Source organism: Haliotis rubra, unplaced genomic scaffold, assembly GCF_003918875.1.
Source record: "Haliotis rubra isolate DU_JTF1 unplaced genomic scaffold, ASM391887v1 Scf267, whole genome shotgun sequence".
In the NCBI taxonomy this organism is placed as follows: Eukaryota; Metazoa; Mollusca; class Gastropoda; order Lepetellida; family Haliotidae; genus Haliotis; species Haliotis rubra.
Genome location: NW_025766747.1, coordinates 416,412 through 437,675, shown reverse-complemented (window position 1 = coordinate 437,675; position 21,264 = coordinate 416,412). Strand labels below are relative to the sequence as shown.

Genomic DNA, 21,264 nt, shown 5'->3' with positions numbered 1-21,264 from the left:
TGAAGATCCAGGGCAGTCAGACTTGTTCAGCATGTTGTAACTTATGTAAGAGGCGACTAACGTCTTGTTTGTTGGTTTGTTGGGGATTGCCTAAAACTCGGGCTGGGGGGGGCAACGGCATTATTGGCTACTTTATCCACTAACGAAAACCATGCCTACAATTTATTTATGCATCTTACACCCATGATAATAGTGAACAATCAGAAGCCGCAAGTGTGTACCATAATATATTAGCTTTTTTATTGTGAGTAAATCAATTATCTAATTAAAACTCAGTAAGACCAATGGCCTGATCTAATGTGTCTGAGCAAGGTTACGTCTAAGAGTGGAAACGTTACATGAAACAGGATTCAAAACGTATAAATACTTCCGTCTGTACTGATACACATTTCTGTCGGCCCGGAAAAAGCTTTTTCATCTATATCCAAGCAAATGCCACCCCAGAAGGTCACTGTTCATCATGTTTAGAGAATATGCCAACTGGTAAGAGATCAATCTTTCCTTACACTCTCATCCTTATCTCTGTCACAATTGTTCAGTCCTGCTTGGCACGGGTGTCAAAAACAACCTCACAGATCTATCTTGAATTGTGTTTACATCTGTAGAATGGTATTACATCTACCTAAATGACAGTTTGTATTGTTACAATACATCACATGTAAAGATAGCTGGTACATTGAAGTGAAGCCATTTTCCCTCTCCATATAGCCTCAGTCAAAAGTGTTGTCTCTGTTCTGCCTGACATGGCCTGGGCTCTCAAAAGCAGGTGTAGGACAATTCCCCACACAGACATTTCCCCACATGACAATTCCCCACCAGACAATTCCCCATCACGTGAGTGACAATTCCTCACACCTTAGCTCTTTTTATGATTTTTCAGATCAACATAAGTTGCTTAGTTGACTAATGTAGCAGTCAAGACCCAGTGATTGAGTTCAAATTTATATTCACATCGGCAATATGACGTAAAACGGTTCTATTTAAATAATTTATAATGTTATACCTTAATTTCTGTCTGCGAAGGACAGTAAAAGAACTAGAATATCACTGTGAGAGATTTAAAAGTAGCATGTGACTTAAAAGTATATACTATTTATGACATTACAATATACAAACAGGCTATAGATCACCAGCAACTGAAGGTAGATCACCATACTATGGACCATGGGAACTTACAGTGCCTTTGCTACCTGCATGGACCCTAGCCGGATTTACACCATCCCTTCATCCGCTGGCGATAGGACCCTAGCCGGATTTACACCATCCCTTCCGCTGGCAATAGGGACCCAGATTTACACCATCCCTTCAGCTGGCTTATAGGACCCTAGCCGGATTTACACCATCCCTTCAGCCGCTGGCGATAGGACCCTAGCCGGATTTACACCATCCCTTCAGCCGCTGGCGATAGGACCCTAGCCGGATTTACACCATCCCTTCAGCCGCTGGCGATAGGACCCTAGCCGGATTTACACCATCCCTTCAGCCGCTGGCGATAGGACCCTAGCCGGATTTACACCATCCCTTCAGCCGCTGGTGATAGGACCCTAGCCGGATTTACACCATCCCTTCAGCCGCTGGCTGGCCTAGCCGGATAGGACCCTAGGACCCTAGCCGATTTACACCATCCCTTCAGCTGGCGATAGGCTAGGATTTTACACCATCCCTTCAGTCAGCTGGCTTATAGGACCCTAGCCGGATTTACACCATCCCTTCAGCCGCTGGTGATAGGATCCTAGCCGGATTTACACCATCCCTTCAGCCGCTGGTGATAGGACACAAAACGGTACACTAGAAAAACCACAATGAGGTGGGAGTGTTCAAGCAGATTGTCTTTATCTTGCAAAGGTGCCCTGACTTCTGATGTACAATACATAATAAACGTGTCTGATACTGACAATTAAACTGGACCTATTGATACTGATTATTGTTAAGGAGCGTGAAAAAATAAATAAATATATCATTAAAAAAACTCAATTTGTTGTTATTCATACTTTTTTATGTGTGGGGAATTGTCCAAGTGGGGAATTGTCCTGTGGGGAATTGTCCAAGTGGGGAATTGTCCTGGGAATTGTCCTGTGGGGAATTGTCCAAGTGGGGAAATGTCTGTGTGGGGAATTGTCTGGACTCCCTCAAAAGCACCTTATAAGATACACGATAAGCCTCTATGAAGTGGTATTTAGGTAGTAGATATAATACCATATTGCCTTTCATGTGTAACTCAAGTAATCAACAAAGCTGTAACAGCTTTAACCAATATTCAAACATGTCATATTTGTCCATTGACATTCGCCCAAATCCTCTTTGCATTAACATAAACATCCTGCCCTGATTCAGCATGAGGCATTAAAGGTTAATTAGGGAGCCCCAATATTTTAATTAAGGAAAAACACTGTCACTTCCTGCCTGAGGACATCACAAGCTAACATAAGTAAGTAACCTTCTCATCAAAGAAAACACATAGCAACAAGACGGTGGCTTTTGTATCACTTAGGGACACTCGGTATGTAGTCAGAATTTTCTTTTTATTTCATGATTAAATATACATTTTCAATCAAACTACCAGGGATGGCAATTTTCTGCTGATCCACAGATTTTTGCCGATTTTATATCAAATTGATCAATTCAAACCCCCCATTCGATGACACAATATTAATTTTACAGCTGAAAATAGATTTTCCTGTTGCCATCCCTGAACTATACATTTGTGAATGCAGGAAGTATATCTACACAGATGCACAGGTTTCATTTTAATATTCTGCAGTCCATTTTTAGTTGTACCTGACCTGACTTTTCTTGGCCCGAGTTTTAGGCACTCTCGGTTTGTAGTTTAACACTGCACTCACCAATGTTCAAGCTATTGGACTGTAAATAATCAAGTCTGGACCAGACATTCCAGTGATCAACATCAATTTAATGATCTACGCAATTGGGGTATGATGACATGTGTCAACCAAGTCAGCGAGCCCAGGCAACTAACAAGATCAGGTGATGAGGCTCACAGATTTGGCTAACACATGGCATCATATCTCAGTTGTGTAGATCAATGCTTTTGATGTCAATCACTTGATTGTCTGGTCCAGACCTGATTGTTTGCAGAGCGTGGTGACTTGTAGCTGGTATACTGTGGAGTGTGGCAGTTCTCACCCTGGTTATCTGGGTATGATGCGCGCTCAGGTTCTACATTCACCCAAGCAATGACTCCACTGGACAAACAAGTTTGACAGTCACAATATGTGTTGACTATAGAAAATCCCAAGAACAAAATGGTGGTTAGAACTCACATATTAATTCCCAAAGTAAATATTAATCCCCAAAGTATATAATGGATCATGTAGGTAAGATGTCATCTGGCATTGTCTTCACGTTATCAACAGATGGAGTATTATTCATGTCTTCTGGAATGCTCATTGTGGCACACTTCAAATAATGATTGCTGTAAAACAAAACATGTTCATTAAAATATGCATAGCTTGTGTTCATGTGAATATTGGCATCATTAGCCTGTGAGTATAGTTTTGATATAGTCATATTTGTTATAAACATATTAATCATTTGGCGTTAAAAAAATACAAAATGATATGGTCCGTCAAGTCACTTTTGTTTCACTTACAGCAGTTACCATGAATGAAAATGAAATGTCTTGATATATCGGTATATCCTGTCATGAACAGTAATCAAAATAGGTTAAGCAAACATGAATTTACCAAAAGCCATGAACTTCCAGCACATACGGGCAGTCCTGTCATCTAAGTCACAGCAAGTCACTGTGCAGAGTTGCCTCCCCTGTAATGCCAGAATCCGGTGATTATGGGTTCGAATCCTGGTTAGCCTGGAGTTTGTGTCTCAGTTTGTCATCCTCATACCAGTGCTTGTGGGTTTTATCAAAGCAATAAAAGGTTTGGAGACTGGCATCACTTCAAGCTGACAAACCACGGTATAACTGGAATACTGTTGAGAACACCATTAAACCCAACTCATTCACTCATACATCTCTCGGCATTTGCGACCCATGAAGACCCGGGGTAGAATAGGTCTTCAGCAACCTATGCTTGCCATATAAGGCGACTATGCTTGTCGTAAGAGGCAACTAACGGGATCGGGTGGTCAGGCTTGCTGACTTGGTTGACACCCGTCATCGGTTCCCAATTGCGCAGATCGATGCTCATGCTGTTGATCACTGGATTGTCTGGTCCAGACTCAGTTATTTACAGAGCGCCGCCATTAGTGCTGGGAATTGGTCAAAATCTCATAATTGATGATTGGTTGATTACAACCGATCAATCATCGAAAATAATTGGTTAGCATCATTTATGAAATTTTCCTGATTATTTTTGTTAATGGACAAAAAAATAAAGATAAAACCCTGTAGTTCTTTGGTGTTGTTGCAAATTGCACAAAAAGCATTGGCAAATTTCACATCTTTAAAGGATGACTAGTAGGTTACGAACATTAATTTCTTGGAATCTTGAAAATAAATTCAACCATGACTTGGAACGAGCTTGTAGTGGTCATGAAATGTAACAGACAAAACCAACCTTGTGAAAAATATTGTCAATGCAAACAAGTGTCCAGAATTGTTTGTCTTTGATTGTGAGAAAACATGATCGATTGCTTGGTCGTTTAGACACTGCAACCAATCTTCGATTATTTCAATTAATCGGACCACCACTAGCCGCCATATAGCTGGAATATTGCCGAGTGCGGCGTAAAACTAAACTCACTCACTCACTCACTCAGTCACTCACTCACTCTCTCGACATTTGCATTTGAATGCAGACATTATCTGTCTCCAAATTGGCCCATATATTTTAGGAACATTGATTCATGTACTTTTACTCATTTGCTCAGATTGTTTTGGGGCAGAGGCCGCCGAGTCATCTTCGGTAACATGATTATCAGTACAGGGTTACATCCCTTGGGCATGTCGGGATCCTATCACTGTGTGTTTCCATAAAAGATTCATTACTGTCATGTGTCAACCTGTCTAAACTGATATCATCTTCAGAGTTAGCTGAACAACTAAACCAGTGTTCGTGGTGAACTTCTGACACCAGCATCAACACATTAGGATATTATTAAACTACTCACTCCCTCATCTGATGTATTTACTGAGTCATGTCTCATTCAAGTCTTCAGGCTTTCTTGGACTGAATGGAGAGCTATCTTCAGCACTAACTGTTGCACCTAATGCTTCAATAATCAGTTTGAGTAAACACTGTTATTAATAGAGCCTATTTATTGTTTTAAAAAGACACTACTGACAAACAAAGTAATATTTATAAATGAAATATACCTTAACCTGTGTGTTGACAATAATCTTACACACACAACGGACGGAAGGACAGAATAAAGTTACTACATTTTTCAAGGTTGATGTTTTTGAAGATGTATGTGAACTGTAGTCTGAGGTGTATCATGCAGTATTTGTAAATTTGTTGTGTTTCATATCTGGCACTTGGCAGATATCAAACTCGGTGACAGTTTGTTCACACCATGTACTTTATCAGGAATTAAGTTTAGATATGATTATTCATTATTGTTAAACACAAATGAAATGATAGTCATTTAGATAATGCCTATATTACTATTATTAGTAACTTATGCTTTATAATGGTATGTTGTATAACAAGCTGTAGTGTCATGTTGGTCTTCCTGAACTTCCAGGCTACATCCAAACTGCTGAAAGCTTATCTCATCCAACAGAGGAACCAGGTGTTAGATATTCTCTTTAAGGTACGTGTTCATGCTATGTTATGATACAACCACTGTGTTTTATAGGCCAATCATTATTCACAGATGTGATAACTGTTTGTGTTCAAGGGGTCCAAATCTTACACGGTAGACCTTTCCAAAACATCATTTACCAATAATGCCATATATATTTGAACCCATCTTGCTGTACATCTTGTCGATACAAGACAATATTTGAACCCATCTTGCTGTACATCTTGTCGATACAAGACACTATTTGAACCCATCTTGCTGTACATCTTGTCGATACAAGACAACTATTTGAACCCATCTTGCTGTACATCTTGTCGATACAAGACACTATTTGAACCCATCTTGCTGTACATCTTGTCGATACAAGACAATATTTGAAACCATCTTGCTGTACATCTTGTCGATACAAGACAATATTTGAACCCATCTTGCTGTACATCTTGTCGATACAAGACAATATTTGAACCCATCTTGCTGTACATCTTGTCGATACAAGACAATTTTGCCATGGTTGTGGTTTGTTTTTGCAGCCCAACTTTGCAGCCTCACTACAGATTCTGAAGGTAGAGATTGGAGGGGACTCTGAAAGTTCGGGTAGGTTGGCTGTTAGACATTATGTGCCAATGTATTCACTCACTGTAGTGTACATGACCAATGTATTCACTCACTGTAGTGTCCAAGGCCAATGTATTCACTCACTGTAGTGTACAAGGCCAATATATACACTCACTGTAGTGTACATGACCAATGTATTCACTCACTGTAGTGTACATGACCAATGTATTCACTCACTGTAGTGTACAAGGCCAATGTATTCACTCACTGTAGTGTACAAGGCCAATGTATTCACTCACTGTAGTGTACATGACCAATGTATTCACTCACTGTAGTGTACATGACCAATGTATTCACACACTGTAGTGTACATGACCAATGTATTCACTCACTGTAGTGTACATGACCAATGTATTCACTCACTGTATTGTACATGATCAATGTATTCACTCACTGTATTGTACATGACCAATGTATTCACTCACTGTACATGATTGTATTCATCACTGTAGTGTACATGACCAATGTATTCACTCTGTGTAGTGTACATGACCAATGTATTCACTCACTGTAGTGTACATGACCAATGTATTCACTCACTGTATTGTACATGACCAATGTATTCACTCACTGTAGTGTACATGATCAATGTATTCACTCACTGTAGTGTACATGACCAATGTATTCACTCACTGTAGTGTACATGACCAATGTATTCACTCACTGTAGTGTACAAGGCCAATGTATTCACTCACTGTAGTGTACAAGGCCAATGTATTCACTCACTGTAGTGTACATGACCAATGTATTCACTCACTGTAGTGTACATGATCAATGTATTCACTCACTGTAGTGTACATGATCAATGTATTCACTCACTGTATTGTACATGACCAATGTATTCACTCACTGTAGTGTACATGACCAATGTATTCACTCACTGTAGTGTACATGACCAATGTATTCACTCACTGTAGTGTACATGATCAATGTATTCACTCACTGTAGTGTACATGACCAATGTATTCACTCACTGTAGTGTCCAAGGCCAATGTATTCACTCACTGTAGTGTACATGACCAATGTATTCACTCACTGTAGTGTCCAAGGCCAATGTATTCACTCACTGTAGTGTACATGATCAATGTATTCACTCACTGTAGTGTACAAGGCCAATGTATTCACTCACTGTAGTGTCCAAGGCCAATGTATTCACTCACTGTAGTGTACATGACCAATGTATTCACTCACTGTAGTGTCCAAGGCCAATGTATTCACTCACTGTAGTGTTCAGGGCCAATGGAGGGCTGTCAGTTCTACTGTCTGTGTTTTTCTTGTAAATGCTATTTAAAAAGTGGTCAATTGGATCTCGTGTTATATTTTGGGATTACACTCTATCAGTAAAATACAGATTCTAGTACTTTCGTTGGGTTGAGCCCCATTGGGGATTGAAACCCACACCCTCAGAGTCAGGCACCTAATCGGCAGCACACAAAGTCAGCTGTCTAACCCACTCAGCCATTGCAGCTTCCAAATGTACTACAACCTGTACTTTACTGAGAATGTGTAATCCCAACTATAACCTGTGTTATAAAAGTGTTGTGCCTGTTGCAGATGCCACGGAGGCTTCACACATGCACAACAGCTGGGATGAGAACTACAACCGGGGATACGAATGGTGGATGATGGCAGAGGCTAAGAAGGTACACAAATCAGTGTTGTGTCCAGATCTTCATGTGGCCCAGGCCATTAACACCGGAGGAAAGCAATGTCCCTCTAGTTCTGAAAAATAATGTCCTTAAACGCTGCTCAGACCTGTTCTGTCACTTTCACAGTTTTGTGACACTCAGATATTCTGTCCATTGTACAGATTTATGTAGGATTTAACAAAGTACCCGTGCCAGGAAAATTGGGATACATTGTATTATTTCATCATTGTTTTGTTATTATAAAATGCAATTGTGAAAAAGTAAGCATTAAGACGGTCTTGTCAGTCCCCTATACTGGTCCTGTTATAAGGAAAATACTTGTCGTATCAACAAAGTCTTGACCCAGTTGATGCAGACACAATTGTCAATAACTTATTGAAAATGTATGGTTTATTTTAGGTTCTAAAGGGAGAATAAATGTTGCTCTCTGGTTGTTTCAGAGAAATCCCAGCATCAAGTTGTATGGCCTTCCCTGGAACTTCCCAGGCTGGATTGGCAACAGCACACAGAACCCTTACAACAACGTGAATGTCCTGGCCACGTACATCAGGAAATGGGTGCAGGGAGCACGGGACGTCCACAATCTGACCATAGATTATATTGGGGTATGGAGCCACTAGGGAGTTAAGATATCCACAACCTGACCATTGATTATATCGGGGTATGGAGCCACTAGGGAGTTTAGATATCCACAACCTGACCATTGATTATATCGGGGTATGGAGCCACTAGGGAGTCTTAGATATCCACAACCTGACCATTGATTATATCAGGGTATGGAGCCACTAGGGAGTCTTAGATATCCACAACCTGACCATAGATTATATCGGGGTATGGAGCCACTAGGGAGTTTAGATATCCACAACCTGACCATTGATTATATCGGGGTATGGAGACACTAGGGAGTTTAGATATCCACAACCTGACCATTGATTATATCAGGGTATGGAGCCACTAGGGAGTCTTTGATATCCACAACCTGACCATAGATTATATCGGGGTATGGAGCCACTAGGGAGTTTAGATATCCACAACCTGACCATTGATTATATCGGGGTATGGAGCCACTAGGGATTCTTAGATATCCACAACCTGACCATAGATTATATCAGGGTATGGAGTCACTAGGGAGTCTTAGATATCCACAACCTGACCATAGATTATATTGGGGTATGGAGCCACTAGGGAGTTTTAGATATCCACAACCTGACCATTATTATTTTATTATAGGATATTTATATAGCACACATATTCATGCACTAGTGCATGCTCAAGGCGCTGGTATTTGATTATATCAGGGTATAGAGCCACTAAGGAGTCTTAGATATCCACAACCTGACCATTGATTATATCGGGGTATGGAGTCACTAGGGAGCCTGAGATATCCACAACCTGACCATAGATTATATCGGGGTATGGAGTCACTAGGGAGCCTGAGATATCCACAACCTGACCATAGATTATATCAGGGTATGGAGTCACTAGGGAGTTTAGATATCCACAACCTGACCATAAATTATATCAGGGTATGGAGGCTCTAGGGAGTCTTAGATATCCACAACCTGACCATTGATTATATCGGGGTATGGAGCCACTAGGGAGCCTGAGATATCCACAACCTGACCATAGATTATATCAGGGTATGGAGTCACTAGGGAGTCTTAGATATCCACAACCTGACCATAAATTATATCAGGGTATGGAGGCTCTAGGAGTCTTAGATATCCACAACCTGACCATTAATTATATATCGGGTATGGAGCCACTAGGGGAGTTTTAGATATCCACAACCTGACCATTGATTATATCGGGTATATAGCCACTAGGGATTGAGATATCCACAACCTGACCATAGATTATATCGGGGTATGGATCCACTAGGAGCCTTAGATATCCACAACCTGACCACCTTGATTATATCGGGTATGGAGCCACTAGGGAGCCTGAGATATCCACAACCTTTTAGATATCCACGGGTATGACCACTTGTCTTAGATATACAACGGGACCATGGATTCACTATGGAGCCACTGAGATATCCACAACCTGACCATAGATTATATCAGGGTATGGAGTCACTAGGGAGTTTAGATATCCACAACCTGACCATAAATTATATCGGGGTATGGAGCCACTAGGGAGTCTTAGATATCCACAACCTGACCATTGATTATATCAGGGTATGGAGCCACTAGGGAGCCTGAGATATCCACAACCTGACCATAGATTATATCAGGGTATGGAGCCACTAGGGAGTCTTAGATATCCACAACCTGACCATAGATTATATCGGGGTATGGAGTCACTAGGGAGCCTGAGATATCCACAACCTGACCATAGATTATATCAGGGTAGGGAGTCACTAGGGAGTCTTAGATATCCACAACCTGACCATAGATTATATCGAGGTATGGAGCCACTAGGGAGTTTTAGATATCCACAACCTGACCATTATTATTTTATTATAGGATATTTATATAGCGCACATAGGAGCACTAGAGCATATCCACAACCTGACCATAGATTATATCGGGGTATGGAGCCACTTGGGAGTTTTAGATATCCACAACCTGACCATAGATTATATCAGGGGGGTATGGAGCCACTAGGGAGTTTAGATATCCACAACCTGACCATAAATTATATCAGGGTATGGAGCCACTAGGGAGTCTTAGATATCCACAACCTGACCATAGATTATATCAGGGTATGGAGCCACTAGGGAGCCTGAGATATCCACAACCTGACCATAGATTATATCAGGGTATGGAGCCACTAGGGAGTCTTAGATATCCACAACCTGACCATAGATTATATCAGGGTATGGAGTCACTAGGGAGTCTTAGATATCCACAACCTGACCATAGATTATATCAGGGTATGGAGCCACTAGGGAGTCTTAGATATCAACAACCTGACCATAGATTATATCGGGGTATGGAGCCACTAGGGAGCCTGAGATATCCACAACCTGACCATAGATTATATCGGGTATGGAGTCACTAGGGAGCCAGAGATATCCACAACCTGACCATAGATTATATCAGGGTATGGAGCCACTAGGGAGTCTTAGATATCCACAACCTGACCATAGATTATATCAAGGTATGGAGCCACTAGGGAGTCTGAGATATCCACAACCTGACCATAGATTATATCGAGGTATGGAGCCACTAGGGAGTTTTAGATATCCACAACCTGACCATTATTATTTTATTATAGGATGGACCTGACCAAGCACATATTATGGAGCCACTAGGCATACTCCAAGGCGCTGGTATTTGATTATATCGGGGTATAGAGCCACTTGGGAGTTTTAGATATCCACAACCTGACCATTGATTATATCGGGGTATGGAGTCACTAGGGAGCCTGAGATATCCACAACCTGACCATAGATTATATCAGGGTATGGAGCCACTAGGGAGTTTAGATATCCACAACCTGACCATAGATTATATCGGGGTATGGAGCCACTAGGGAGTCTTAGATATCCACAACCTGACCATTGATTATATCAGGGTATGGAGCCACTAGGGAGCCTGAGATATCCACAACCTGACCATAGATTATATCAGGGTATGGAGCCACTAGGGAGTCTTAGATATCCACAACCTGACCATAGATTATATCGGGGTATGGAGTCACTAGGGAGCCTGAGATATCCACAACCTGACCATAGATTATATCAGGGTATGGAGTCACTAGGGAGTCTTAGATATCCACAACCTGACCATAGATTATTATATGGGGTATGGAGCCACTAGGAGTTTTAGATATCCACAACCTGACCATTAGATTTTATTATAGGATATGGAGCCACATTATATGGAGCCACTAGTGCATATAGATATCCACAAGCTGGTATTTGATTATATCGGGGTATAGAGCCACTTGGGAGTTTTAGATATCCACAACCTGACCATAGATTATATCAGGGTATGGAGTCACTAGGGAGTTTAGATATCCACAACCTGACCATAAATTATATCGGGGTATGGAGCCTCTAGGGAGTCTTAGATATCCACAACCTGACCATTGATTATATCAGGGTATGGAGCCACTAGGGAGCCTGAGATATCCACAACCTGACCATAGATTATATCGGGGTATGGAGTCACTAGGGAGTCTTAGATATCCACAACCTGACCATAGATTATATCAGGGTATGGAGTCACTAGGGAGTCTTAGATATCCACAACCTGACCATAGATTATATCAGGGTATGGAGCCACTAGGGAGTCTTAGATATCAACAACCTGACCATAGATTATATCAAGGTATGGAGCCACTAGGGAGCCTGAGATATCCACAACCTGACCATAGATTATATCGGGGTATGGAGTCACTAGGGAGCCAGAGATATCCACAACCTGACCATAGATTATATCAGGGTATGGAGCCACTAGGGAGTCTTAGATATCAACAACCTGACCATAGATTATATCAAGGTATGGAGCCACTAGGGAGTCTGAGATATCCACAACCTGACCATAGATTATATCGAGGTATGGAGCCACTAGGGAGTTTTAGATATCCACAACCTGACCATTATTATTTTATTATAGGATATTTATATAGCGCACATATTCACGCACTAGTGCATACTCAAGGCGCTGGTATTTGATTATATCGGGGTATAGAGCCACTTGGGAGTTTTAGATATCCACAACCTGACCATTGATTATATCAGGGTATGGAGCCGATAGGGAGTCTGAGATATCCACAACCTGACCATAGATTATATCGGGGTATGGAGTCACTAGGGAGCCTGAGATATCCACAACCTGACCATAGATTATATCAGGGTATGGAGTCACTAGGGAGTCTTAGATATCCACAACCTGACCATAAATTATATCAAGGTATGGAGGCTCTAGGGAGTCTTAGATATCCACAACCTGACCATAAATTATATCAGGGTATGGAGCCACTAGGTAGTTTTAGATATCACAACCAGACCATAAATTATATCAGGGTATGGAGCCACTAGGGATTCTTTTTTATATATTCCTCCTTGGGGTACTTATAAGCATTTAAATGTCCATTTAAAATCCCTACGACAGTTGTAACAATATTTGAATAAAAATATTTACAAAACAAAAACTACGTTTTGTCTTGTGAGACCACCCTTACAGGGCCCTCCGGCCCCCTACAGCCTAGAGCAGGTAACTCTAGACCGTAACCTCGTACCTCACTTTCCATGCTGTCGTTTCCTGACATGGGTCCATTACAAGAAAGTTTTCTTTTCCTGACGAGAATTATGAGTGGGTCAGAAACAGCAACTGTATGTATGGTTCTCTTTTTTACCTGCATGGGCGATTTGAAGGCTTGTTCTGAACTTTTTCATTCATAATTTTTAGTTGTAACTTGGTACCTGTCGCGGTCGGCTTGCGGTGCGTGCCAAGATGGTGCCAGGTCCCTTCAGCTATCATCACTGTTCATTGGTTTCCCGTGTGGTTTTTCAATGTTACAGGTGGTTTTAGTAATATTTACTTATATGTGGTTACATGTAGGGCGTTTCCACTGCTTGCATTTTCTATCTTACGATAATAAGTCGTAGTTATGTCAGTGCGTATTATGGTTATTGTCAACTGTATGCTACGTTGTCGCATTAGTTGTGTCGCCCATGCGTGTTTTTTCATATATGTATGTGTGTATGGGGTTGATTGCTGCACAGGTTGTTTACTTGTTGCAGTTTAAATCCTGTACTTCGTGCCTCGCTGCCATTCCCGTCAGGGACACACACGAGGTGTGCTTACGTTGCCTCACCCAAACTGAGCATGAGGAAGAGGGGTGTGCGGCATGTGCCACTTTCACGCCTCAAACTATTAGAGCACGACGAGTGGATCAGCTGATTCGGCAACCTGATTCGGGCGGGGCGTGATATCTGGGCGCAGGATCCCCCGTCCAAGCGCTCACAAAAAAAAGGGGTCTACGGGAGCCGCTTCCCATACGGAGCCGGCTCCCAAAAGAGCTAAAGGTTCCAAGGAGGCATCTAATCCCAAACCTCAACCTGCTCCTGTCTCTACCCCACCCCCACCCACCCTGTTGTGTCGGCATCAGTTGTGCCTGTTGAATCACTAACCACTTTATTCCAGGAACAGATGGCGTCAGTGAAATCTCTCATCGATATGGCGTTGGATGGGTTCCGTAAGGAGCTCAGCGCGCCGGTCGTGGGGTGTGGATCTGACACATCTGGGGGGGGTTGGCTGCGACCCGAGCTTCGGCTCGGGGAACGCGCCTCCCCCAGGGCAGCTTGATCCCGGCTTCGGCCGTGGAGATAGCGCGCCCTCGGCACCTTGTGGCGGCCTCGCTTCGGGCGTAGGTCCGTCACAGGTGGCTGGCGCCGGCGATGTAGGGTTGCCCCTGGCTTCGCCTGGTGCCCTGACTGGCAGTAGCCTCGGCACTGCCCAGCTCGGGGACACCTCGGCGCCTGGCAGCCAGTCTGGGTTGCCGGGGGGGCCTGTTGCGGCAGGCTCCTCTCGGGCGCCTCGGCGACTTGGGGCGAGTTCTGCCCGGCTGGGCGACTCGTTGCCTCTGGCGCCTCTTGACCTTTATGGTCTTTCGGGTTCAGCCTCTGGTGTATCCTCGGCGGTCTCTCAGGAGTATGAGAGTACGGCTGCCGAGGATTATGCCGAGGTGGACATGGAGGACGATGGAGGGAGGGAGGAGTCGGAGGCGGGAGTGCCGTACTCCTTTGGCTCGTCTCTGAGGCTTAGCGGGAAAAAATTGCCGAAGCCCTGCCCCAGGTGGCCGTTCCCACACAGGCGCCCGACCCCGCGGAGTTTCGACTCCCGGGGGAGGCTTTTGCGCCTACCAAGGTCGCCGAGGCGCGCCTCCACATTCTACCATCACTGGTAGGTGAGGTGGTAAATCCTCTCTTGACTGGTTCTCGCTCGAGATTTGATCTGCCCGACGTTGGCAAGAGGTACCAGTTGGGAGAGGAGGCGCTATTCGAGCCGCCAGTGGTGGACGAGTGTGTCTTTGCGTCCGTTACTTTGGGGGGATCGTCCTCGTCTTCCCTGGCCAGGCAGGGCAGGCGCCTTCCCCCTTTTCCTACTAATTCCCTTACGCTGAAGTCTGCGTAGCGGTCCTTCGAGGAGTGCTACCGGTGCGCAGCCCAGCAATTAAAGGTGACGGTCCACTCAGCCTACCTGTCTGCTCTGCAGGGGCAGCTGGTGGACCAGCCAGTGCTCGCGCGGCAGCTCACGGGGGTACACTCACATCTGGCTCGGGATAGCATTCGGTGCTGTGCCAGTCAGATGATGGGTGCCGTGATGGGCCTGCGCCGCCTGTGGTTGTCTGTGGCGCGGTATTCACCGGCCACGCAACAGGCGCTCCTGTCATTGCCCTATACCATGGGATCTTCCCTGTTCCCTGGGGCATTGCAGGTTGTACGGGAGGCCGCGGAGGCTGTTTCTACCTTCAAAGACTCTAAGCCTTTGTTGGAGCAACCCTCCGCTCCTCGCCACCGGCCTTCCCCGCTCGCTTCCGCTTATCCTTCTGCCCCGGCGAAGGACGCTGCAAAGTGGACTGCCCCTTTGCAGTCCAAGCGGAGCAGGCGCGCAAGAGGCAAGGGCAGGCCTGCTCAAGCTCAGCAGCCTTTTCGGGGCAGGGGGAAGCCAGCCCCGGCTTCCCACTGATCACTTCCCCAGAGCCCTTATTGCCCTCCCACTCACGCAAGCGGAGACTTGCCGACTGTGGGGGTGCACTGCCTCATGCCACACGTCCCTGTCGCTGGCCGGTTGTCCCTATTCCTTCGGGAGTAGGAGGCAGCCACCTCAAATCCCTGGGTCCTGTCCACGCTCAGGGATGGCCATTTGCCACGGTGGAGGCGAGATCCTCCGTCCTTCTCCGAGGTTCGGCATACGCCTGTGCCGACCTCCCGCGACAAGGCGGACGCGCTCCGTGCCGAAGTTCAGTCCTTACTGAACAAGGCAGCCATCGAGGTGGTTCCTGTGGGTCAGCAAGGAGAGGGGTTTTACTCCACCTACTTCCTAGTGACCAAAAAGGACGGAGGGTTCAGACCCATTCTGAATCTCAGAGGGTTGAACCAGTTACTGGAGGTGCCGTCTTTCAGGATGGAGACACTCAGGTCAGTGATCTCCTCCGTCGAGACAGGGGATTGGCTTACGTCAATCGATCTCAAAGACGCATACCTCCATGTTCCAATGCACCCCGAGTTCAAGAAGTACCTCCGGTTCTCCTTCGACGGGACGTGCTACCAGTTTCGCGTGCTCCCCTTCGGCATCTCCACGGCGCCAAGGGTGTTCACCAAACTTATGCTAATCCCAGCTCAGTTAGCCAGGTCTCAGGGCAGGTGTTGTCACCCGTACCTAGACGATTGGCTTCTCAGGGCCTCAGTTAAGCAGAGCCTCCACACTGTGCGTGATGGATACTCTGGTGTCACTGGGCTGGATTATCAACCTCAAGAAATCAGACCTCGTTCCGACGCAGGATCTGATATTCTTGGGGGCCAGATTCAACACGGAGCTAGGGATTGTTTCCCTTGCTCCGGACCGCATCGTCAAAGTCCAGAGGACTGTTACACAGTTTCTCCAGTCGCCCAATGCGTCAGCCCGAACATGGCCGGTTGCTAGGCAACATGGCGGCGACAGTGGACGATGGTTTGGCGTCTTGGCGTCTGAGGATCGCGACCAGTTCAGCAAGCGTTAGCTCAGCTGTGGTCCCACTCGCAGAGCTCACGAGATTATTCTCACAACGCCAGAGTGGTTAATTCCTCACTTTGCGATGGTGGTGGACGTCGGGGAATTTGTCAGGGGATCCCCTCGACACCCGACACCTTCCCTCTCAGTTCAGGACGGACGCCTCCCTTACAGGTTGGGGGTCCTGGAAGCGAGCACTCAGCCTCCGGCCTCTGGTCCGAAGCGGAAGTCAGCCTACACATCAATGTGTTAGAACTGAGAGCAGTCCGCAGGGTGTTCGACTGCTTCCGGGTGTTGGTGCAGGGCTGTGTGGTTCGTCTAGAAATGGACAATCAAACGACCATGTCTTACATTCTCAAGCAAGGCGGCACAGTGTCTCCGTCGCTCCTTCAGGAGGCGTGGCAGTTTCTACTGTGGTGCGATCAGTTCAGCATTCGGGTTTTGCCTGTTTATCTCCCGGGGGTAGACAACGTCCATGCAGATGCACTCTCACGGCGATATACTAGCCCACACGAAAGTGGATGCTCGACCGGGAAATATTCGGGATTATCTCCCAGTTGTTTGGGTCGTTCCAGGTGGATCTGTTTGCGTCTGGGGTGACGAACCAGATTCCTGTGTTTTGCTCCCCGGATTCCGGATCCGGGAGCGTTAGACAACGACGCCTTTCAGCTCGATTGGACGGACAGGGTACTGTGGGCGTTCCCCCCGATACCACTGATTTCCAGGGTCCTGTCACAGCTCGGCTACTTGTGCTTCTGGCACCCCTTTGGTCGGCACAACGCTGGTTTCCGGTAATTTTCAGGTTTCTGGCTCAGCCTCCTGTTCTATTACCTTTTCGACCGGACCTCCTATCCCAGAACGGGCCCACCCGAATCCCAGGATTCAGTGGGTGGCTTGGCCGCTGTCAGGGATCGCCTCCGTGCGAGCGGAATTCCTGCTCCAGTTGCAGACACAATTCTGGCTTCGCGGAGGGATTCGACAAACGTTCAATATGGGGATAGATGGGCCTGTTATTCGCGCTGGTGTGTCAACAGAGGGATTCTTGATCCCTTTTCTACAGATTTAGTCTGTGTTTTAGAATTCCTCCAGTCTCGGTTGGACGCCGGTCTAGCGGCTTCAACTGTTCGAGGATATTCTACAGCTATTTCTGCGTTTCATATTCCTGTTGACGGTGCTCTCTTGGGGCAGCACCCTCTTGTACAGCAGCTTGGGACTTGTCAATCGTTCTTGATTGGCTGTCCGGTCCACTGTTTCACAATCTGTCGGCTCTTTCACTCCAGCTGTTGACGTGGAAGACGGCGTTTCTTGTGGCGGTGACTTCAGGCAGGCGGGTTGGCGATATTCACGCAATGTCGGCCGATCCCGCGCTTACTGTTTTTCACAAAGACAGAGTTAGCATACGGCTGCCTGATACTTACCGTCCTAAGAAGGATAGTCCCTTCCATGTGACGGCGCCTATTGAGCTCCCAGCTTTCACTCAGCCTTCCCTGTCCGGTACCTCTCTACGACGTGCTCATGTCTGAAATGTCCGTAAGACACTTAAGGCTTATATCAAACGAACAAGGGGTACCCGTAAGGGTAACCAATTGTTTTGTTGTTATGGCGGGGTTCAGGCTGGTCTTCCGGCGACCAAGCAAACCATTTCTCGGTGGCTTGTCTCTGCCATACATATGAGCTATACTCAAACAGAGTATCCCGCCTGTAGGGTTGAAAGCTCATTCGGTTAGGGCAGTTGCTACATCGAAAGCTTACGCTGCAGCCCTGCCCATTGAGGAGATCTGCTCCGCGGCTATTTGGAGCCGTCCGAGTACGTTCATCCGTCATTACCAACTTGACAGACTCTCCAGTGAGTGTGCTCGGTTCGGTCAGTCAGTTCTCTCCAGTGGGCATGGTTCCACCTCTCTAGCCGATTGAGCTTTCGAGGAATTATGTGAACCATTCTATGCAAAAAATTTTAACACTGGTGTTGGGTTTTTAAAAATCTTGTTTACATATTCCCTTGGTGCCGGGTTTTATGTGGTGATGGTTTTTATTCCCATGTCTTTTGCATTCTGCTCTAGACTTTACTGCCCTTGGAAACTTTGCTAAATATATACATATTAAGGCATTTCGTTTCTGGCGGCTTATTGCGGGACCCTTATCTTGGCTTCGAGTAGATTACGGGAAGGAGGGAGGGTGTGTCTCGTTAGTTTGCTTTAGCGAGGTTTGGCTGGGCAATTTACATATGTTCGACCCTGACCCTGGCTCATGCCCCCGCCTGATTGGCTATGGTGGACACGTGACCGGGTAAGTGTGCTTTTTCTGCTATAATTACCTTGGAAATTCCACTTCTTGTCGGGGGTGTTTTCTGCAGACAGAATGCCGCTCCTTAGCTCCGTCTTTAGGAGTCTGTCTTATGCTTATAAAGTACCCCAAGGAGGAATATATAAAAAGAATCGAACTAACCTGTAGAGGTTTCAGATTCTTTGAATATATTCCTCCTCCGATGGCTGCCTCCGCCCACCTCCCCACATTCTGTCTGATGTCGTTCAGCATGGAAAGTGAGGTACGAGGTTACGGTCTAGAGTTACCTGCTCTTGGCTGTAGGGGGGCCGGAGGGCCCTGTAAGGGTGGTCTCACAAGACAAAACGTAGTTTTTGTTTTGTAAATATTTTTACTCAAATATTGTTACAACTGTCGTAGGGATTTTAAATGGACATTTAAATGCTTATAAGTACCCCAAGGAGGAATATATTCAAAGAATCTGAAACCTCTACAGGTTAGTTCGAGTTTTAGATATCCACAACCTGACCATTGATTATATCGGGGTATGGAGTCACTAGGGAGCCTGAGATATCCACAATCTGACCATAAATTATATCGGGGTATGGATTCACTAGGGAGTCTTAGATATCCTCAACCTGACCATAGATTATATTGGGGTATGGAACCACTAGGGAGCCTGAGATATCCACAATCTGACCATAAATTATATCGGGATATGGATCCACTAGGGAGTCTTAGATATCCACAACCAGACCATAGATTTTATCAGGGTATGGAGCCACTAGGTAGCCTGAGATATCCACAACCTGACCATAAATTATATCGGGGTATGGATCCACTAGGGAGTTTTAGATATCCACAACCTGACCATAGATTATATCGGGGTAGGGAGCCACTATGGGAGTCTTAGATATCCACAACCTGACCATAAATTATATCCGGGATATGGAGCCACTAAGGAGTCTGACCATAGATATCCACAACCTGGACCATAGATTGCATAGATATCGGGTATGGAGCCACTAGGGAGTTTGAGGATATCCACACAACCTGACCATTGAATATATCAGGTATGGAGCCACTAGGAGCCTTAGATATCCACAATCTGACCATAGATTATATCGGGGTATGGAGCCACTAGGGGAGCCTAAGATATCCACAACCTGACCATAGATTATATCGGGGTATGGATCACTAGGGGAGCCTGAGTCTTAGATATCCACAACCTGACCATAGATTATATTATATTGGGGTATGGAGCCACTAGGGAGCCTGAGATATCCACAACCTGACCATAAATTATATCGGGGTATGGATCCACTAGGGAGTCTTAGATATCCACAACCAGACCATAGATTTTATCAGCGTATGGAGCCACTAGGTAGCCTGAGATATCCACAACCTGACCATAAATTATATCGGGGTATGGATCCACTAGGGAGTTTTAGATATCCACAGCCTGACCATAGATTATATCGGGGTATGGAGCCACTTGGGAGCCTAAGATATCCACAATCTGACCATAAATTATATCGGGGTATGGATCCACTAGGGAGTCTTAGATATCCACAATCTGACCATAGATTATATCGGGGTATTGATCCACTAGGGAGCCTAAGATATCCACAACCTGACCATAAATTATATCGGGTTATGGATCTACTAGGGAGTCTTAGATATCCACAACCTGACCATTGATTATATCGGGGTATGGAGCCACTAGGGAGCCTGAGATAACCACAACCTGACCATAAACTATATCGGGGTATGGATCCACTAGGGAGTCTTAGATATCCACAACCTGACCATAGATTATATCGGGGTATGGAGCCACTAGGGAGTTTTAGATATCCACAACCTGACCATTGATTATGTCGGGTTATGGAGCCACAAGGGAGCCTGAGATGTCCACAACCTGACCATAGATTGTATCGGCGTATGGAGCCACTAGGGAGCCTGAGATATCCACAACCTGACCATAGATTATATCAGGGTAGGGAGTCACTAGGGAGTCTTAGATATCCACAACCTGACCATAAATTATATCCGGATATGGAGCCACTAGGGAGTCTTAGATATCCACAACCTGACCATAGATTATATCGGGGTATGGAGCCACTAGGGAGTTTAGATATCCACAACCTGACCATTGAATATATCGGGGTATGGAGCCACTAGGGAGTTTAGATATCCACAATCTGACCATAGATTATATCGGGGTATTGATCCACTAGGGAGCCTAAGATATCCACAACCTGACCATAAATTATATCGGGTTATGGATCTACTAGGGAGTCTTAGATATCCACAACCTGACCATTGATTATATCGGGGTATGGAGC

The 21,264-nt window shown here is 45.3% G+C and overlaps 1 protein-coding gene across 5 annotated transcripts in view; it reads left to right on the top strand.

The window, feature by feature from the left end:
* LOC124280395 (galactocerebrosidase-like) overlaps positions 1–21,264 on the top strand; it is a 65,779-nt gene that overhangs the window by 1,780 nt on the left and 42,735 nt on the right. For 3 of the 5 annotated variants that reach the window (XM_046716298.1, XM_046716302.1, XM_046716299.1), the window contains 4 exons: positions 5,665–5,733; positions 6,255–6,318; positions 7,894–7,982; positions 8,429–8,593. In XM_046716298.1, coding sequence (XP_046572254.1) covers positions 5,665–5,733; positions 6,255–6,318; positions 7,894–7,982; positions 8,429–8,593 — 387 coding nt within the window. Of the gene's footprint in view, positions 1–5,664; positions 5,734–6,254; positions 6,319–7,893; positions 7,983–8,428; positions 8,594–9,124; positions 9,159–21,264 lie in introns of all 5 variants that reach the window. The other 2 variants (XM_046716300.1, XM_046716301.1) reach the window with 2 other exon arrangements.